This window comes from Cydia amplana, chromosome 6, assembly GCF_948474715.1.
Source record: "Cydia amplana chromosome 6, ilCydAmpl1.1, whole genome shotgun sequence".
Taxonomy (NCBI): Eukaryota; Metazoa; Arthropoda; class Insecta; order Lepidoptera; family Tortricidae; genus Cydia; species Cydia amplana.
The window spans coordinates 14,566-20,187 of NC_086074.1; the positions used below are offsets into that span (position 1 = coordinate 14,566).

The 5,622-nt window shown below is 46.4% G+C and overlaps 1 protein-coding gene across 1 annotated transcript; it reads right to left on the reverse strand.

The window, feature by feature from the left end:
* Positions 1-229: 229 nt before the first annotated feature.
* On the reverse strand, positions 230-2,314 carry LOC134649103 (uncharacterized). Its single transcript, XM_063503819.1, has one exon. The coding sequence runs from the start codon at positions 2,312-2,314 to the stop codon at positions 230-232; it is 2,085 nt and encodes a 694-aa protein (XP_063359889.1).
* Positions 2,315-5,622: the final 3,308 nt, after the last annotated feature.

The window sequence follows — 5,622 nt, forward strand, 5'->3', positions numbered from 1 at the left end:
GTGGGACTCCCTCTTTCGATTCCCTCTCCTAGCGAGAAGGAGCGAAAGAGAATACCCACTAAACCCCACTCCGTTGTCCCCCTCTCAGACGTTGTATGGGGGCATCATGGGCTCGCGCATTCATTCCTCCATGATGCCCCCCGTCTTTTCCCAGCGTCCCCAGGGAACCCGCACTTTGGGAGGGGAGAATCAATGACCATTCTGATTCTCCCCCCAGACGTGTAAGGGCCTAAATATCCATATTTTGTCCCTCACAGGCCCGTTGGTCGATGTTACTCACTGGAGGGGCTCTTTGGGTCTTCAGAAGAGCCTCTTTACCTTTTGCTGGTGGGGGCGTACAGGAAAAGCCACCCATTATGTGTCCCGCTGGGCGTTTGGCCGCATGACATACCGAGCAGAAGGCAGTCTCCGCCTTGCAGTCCACCCTCTTGTGGTCCGGCCTGCTACACCGGAAGCAGAGCCCGCTCCTGTCTACTGGCGACGGGCATAGTGCTCTGGTGTGCCCCGTGCCCATGCACCTGAAGCACCTCATCGGTGTTGGGTCCAGCGCCACTACCAAAGCCGAGGACCATCCTATTTGCAGTCGACCCGCTGCGGTGACCCTCTTGGCTGCCGTTATAGGGCACTGTGCCAGGGCCGACGCTGTCCCATTATATTGGGCCCTGATTGATCCCACCTTAACTTCATTCATTGAGCACTCTCCTAATTTAGCGATTGCTCCCGCGATCTCTTCCTGAGTGGCTGCCTCATCTAGGCCCGAAATGCGTAAGTCCGCCATTTTGGTGGGCCTGTATACTCGGGCTTCCTCTCCGATCACCTCCGTCATTTTTCGGCAGAGTTCGTCAGCCGCCCTACCATTGTCGGACCCGGACACCTCAAGTATCCTGGCTCCAGCAGCTGTTTTGCGGACCTTGACGTGCTCTACACCCACATCAGCAAGCTTCACCGATTTGGTGACCTTAAACAAAATTGAGGCGTATGTCGCCTCAGACTCCGGCTTCAAGGCCATCACGATCGCGGCCGTGGCGGGCACAACCAGCTTCCGTGGGCCCGCTGGTGCCGGTTTCCGAGCCGGGGCGGCAGGGGGGGAAGGGGGCTTGGCGGATTTGCCATTGCCCCTCCTGACAACCTGCGTCCAAGACTCAGCAGGCTCTTGTGTTTTTGTTGCCGGCTGCGAGGGTGGAGAGGCACTAGGCTCCTTCACCGTCTTCTGCCTAGGAGCAGAGTTAGCCCTCTTCTTGGTCGCTGGTGCCGAAGGCTGGGCCACAGGGGCCTTAGGCTGCCTTGTGGGCGGCGCACCTGTCACTGCCCTTGAGGGCGGCGCCCCAGATTGAGGTTCCGGCTGGTTCGCAGTCGTCTTATTCCTGTCCGCAGCGAGAGGAGGGCGGGGGACCGGCTCAGGGAAATGGCCCGTGCGGGCCGAGATCATGTTTCCCATGGTAATTGTAAGGTCCCGCTTCAGGTCCTCCTTTAATTCCTTGAGGGCCTCTTTGAGGGCCTCAGAAAAGTCCGTCGCCTGGTCGCATTGGGCCGTCGGGGCCTGTGAGGGCTGGATCGTCCTCTCAGAGAAGGCTCTACGAAGGGCCTTCATCTCGGACTGACATTGGGCCAGTTGCTCCCGCATTCGGTTATTATCCTCCTTTAAGGCCCGCAACTCCTCGTCCTCTACTCTATCCGCCAGGACGTCAGTCGCCGCCAGGATGTCCCGGCAGGCCTGGTTCAGTTTGCCCCAGACTTGTCCATTTAGGTTGCCGGATTTTCCGGCAGCCTCTAGGATAATATGGGTCGCCTCCCGCACTATTTCTATGTAGTCCGTCCCTGTGTATAGGGGCGGGCTGCATTCTGTCATTTCTTGACTTGGAGAAGGGGACGGGCTCACCATCCACGGCTCCTTATCCCCCTTCTTTTTATTGTCCCCCTGGGACCTTCTCAGCAGTAAAGGGGGGACCACTCCCTTTCCCTTTCCCTCCTGGCTGTCCAGCACCTCCAAGAGCAAGTCCTCCTTATAGGCCTTCAGTCTGGCCTTGGCTGCTGCCAGGCCGGTAAAGTGGCCTATGGAGGCTTTCTTCGCCATGGCCTTGGCCCTACCCCTCAGCGCGGTGCTAACTTTAGGCCCGCTCCCAACGTGAGTCTCATAATCCAGGACCCGGTTTCCCTCGTGGGGCCTCTTCTTGGAGACGGCCTCAGCCCTGTCCTGGCCCTCCATAGGTTCCTCCCAATCGGGCGAGGTCGGAGAACCCGCCCCTGAAGCCCCTTTATGGGGCCCAGTGATTGGAGCCATCTCCGGATTCAACCCCTGCGCGGGGTTATCCATATAATTACTACGCGAAGACCACCCCTTATGGGTGGAATTCGCCTAAAAAAGGTGAAAAACCAAAACACCTAACCTAACCTAACTATTTTGGTCAAGTGCGAGTCGCAGCAGAACCAAAACAGCAAAAACAAACTTAAAATTATTTTATGCGACGGGCTGTAGCGTCACTCCTGGTTGAGCTACAAATCTCGAACCAAGGTCGAAAAATAGTTCTAAGTATGTGCTATTTACCACTAATTTTTAAAACTAAAAATATTAAATATTTTACAATTTACAAAATTTCTAAGACGAAAACCAACTTATGTTTGCGTTTACCGACGCCTGATAAACAGGAATAGCAATCCTTTAAAAAATTAATAACTACTAAACTAAGCCCTCTAAAAATATAATTCAAACGGATTTGAATTCCCTACAACTAGCTTAATCTAACTAACCTACTACAAAGAATTTATTTACACAAGAACAGAAGATATGATTTTTTGAAAGTGAAATCTCCTAACGTCGTCAACCGCAAATGGGGTAAACTTTTTACCGAACTCGTGAAATTTGAACTCCAATATCTCCCGAACCAGAGGTCGGATCGATATGGGGTAAAAAGCTCCGTGTAGAGCAAAAAGCCGACCCAATTACAAAATTAACAGACGTAGGAGAAACACAAAGAAAAAGAAGATGTGAATTTTTTAAAGTGAAAAAGCGCCTGAAGAAAAAAGTGAATTTATATGTAAAGTGAAAGGAATTAAAAATACTATAGAAATCTAGGGAAAGGCTGGGAAAGAACAACGGTATAAAATAGAACTCAATTAGCTTTATCTCGCCACAAAAATTCGCAAAATTCCCTCAATTCTACCTCTCAAATTTACCTCAACCTAACCTAACCTAACCTAACCTAACCTAACCTAACCTAACCTAACCTAACCTAACCTAACCTAACCTAACCTAACCTAACCTAACCTAACCTAACCTAACCTAACCTAACCTAACCTAACCTAACCTAACCTAACCTAACCTAACCTAACCTAACCTAACCTAACCTAACCTAACCTAACCTAACCTAACCTAACCTAACCTATCCCATCCATCCTCATAAGACGTACACGCACTTGTTGCTTTCATTATTTGTGCTCAGATCATTTTGAACTCCTCACCCGCTTAGTGACTTCTGCTAACTGTAATAACAACGTTTACAATCACACACCTGGTCTAGCAGAAATGCAAGACTACTAGCGCCATCTACCGTTGAGTAGAGGTAACACCATATTCAATACAACAAAAGTCAGAAAGTAATAGAAATCTGGACATAAAATACTAATTTATTTAATAATTTAAACAAAAGTCATATAATGAAACTGTAGGAATATTAGCGCGGCCCGATACGCACGAATATTCACTGAATGGATGAAAATCATGAAAACTCTGAGCGCCAGCGACCTCCGGCGCCGAGTAGCGGAACTTCAAGTACATCTGCCGGGCAACAGGTGCCGCTAGCAATCCCCGTGAGCAAAGAATTTTTGATTGTATGTATTATAACGCAGTTAAAAACTAATAGCTGTAACACACTACCGCACCGCACCGCACCAAGGTCGCGGCTTTAAGAAAAGAAACCATGCCTTCTAGTTTGACAGCAGAAGCAGACAGCGCTTAAAGCTTTGGTTTCCTCCGAAAGCGGTGCCGTCATATAGCGGCCGTCTCCATACAAATACTACGACATCCATATTTAGCCGTATTATTTAGTATGGAGACGGCCGCTATATGACGGCACCGCTATCCTAGGAAAACCGATCTCAAATGTCAACTTTTGAGAATCATAATACCGCATAATGTACGGAGCGGAGAAAAAATAATTGAACATAACGCTAGCGCTAATTACATGCAGTTTGAGCATTTATACATAAATCTGGGGGCACGGCAGTGCCCCCGCCAAGTCGAGCAAAACAACGAGGCACGGCCGTACCATCCTTTTCTCGAAGCGATTAAGGCCATTTTCGACGTCCTGTAGTTTTGTGCTGGCTGAAGCTAGAACCCTGAATTTTAGGAGACATAATATGCCCTATATTATAGGGCTTAACATGCTTTAGATATATTATCAAAAACATTAAATCTGAACTTGTATTTTAAGAATTATTGTACGTCAAAGTTCCTTAGTTTCGACACTGACACACTCACTCACTCATTCACACACATAGCCATACCATACCTACTCGTACTATACACATATAATAACTTCACATATTTTTTACCTACTATTTGTTGGAACACCTTTACTTTACCTACTATTTGTTGGAACTGCAAAAGTAACTTTGTAATACAATATATTTATATCGCACTACAAACTTACTTATGCAGTTCTTAAATCTTTAAAACGTGACTGATATTGCAATAATTTTAGATTTTCTATGGCTTGATAAGCTGAAAACTGCTTATGTTTAAAATTTGAAGCTTGTGGGTATGCTAGAAGTACCTTAGAATTATGGTGATCGTGAGTGAGCGAGTGAGTGAGTGTGTGTGTGTGTCAGTGTCGAAACTAAGGAACTTTGATTTATAATAATTCTTAAACTAGAAGTTATAGTTTATCACGTATAAATGCGATGATTATGATTAAGTTCAAATTGAATGTTTTTAAGAATATATCTGACGCATGTTAAGCCCTATATGTCACTGAAAATTCAGGTTTCTAGCTTTAGCCAGCACAAAATTACAGGACGTCGAAAATGGCCTGAATCGCTTCGAGAAAAGGATGGTACGGCTGTGCGTGCGTCTTTGTTTTGCTCGACTTGGCGGGGGCACTGCCGTACCTCCAGATTAAAACGAGTTTTTAATTTTGTCGCGTTGCGTATGTTCTGTCCGGTCGCACGCATATTTCAGCACTTCTATAGAAAATATACTAGATCTATGGTCATGTCAAGTTGTTTTGACATTGACACTGACAGCCAGACAGCCCAGACATCTACAAGTTTATTTGTTTTCTGCCGTGAATATTTATAAGTCGAGTATTTAGCATAAATTTTACTTTTTTAGCACCTTATGTATGCAATAATAAGGCCTAGTCTTTAATAAAATACATACAAAGTCCGTTTATTATTCTCCAATGAATTGCAAGTTTTCAGAATAATTTACAAAGTTGTTCAAGACCATCGTGACAGAACAACTCGAAAAGTTGATTATACAGTTGTTGTGGTCGTCGCTTATTAGTTAGTGTTATTACGTCGTTCAAAGTTCACAAGTTCAGTCAACTTTGGTAAAGTAGGTGGTGTCATTGTTGTTGAAATTGTTCAGAAATCTTTGCGTGAAGAAGGATGATGGAAGCGAGC

Excerpts from the sequence above, each read along its gene's own strand:
- LOC134649103 (XM_063503819.1), bottom strand. The coding sequence starts at position 2,314 with ATGGATAACCCCGCGCAGGGGTTGAATCCGGAGATGGCTCCAATCACT.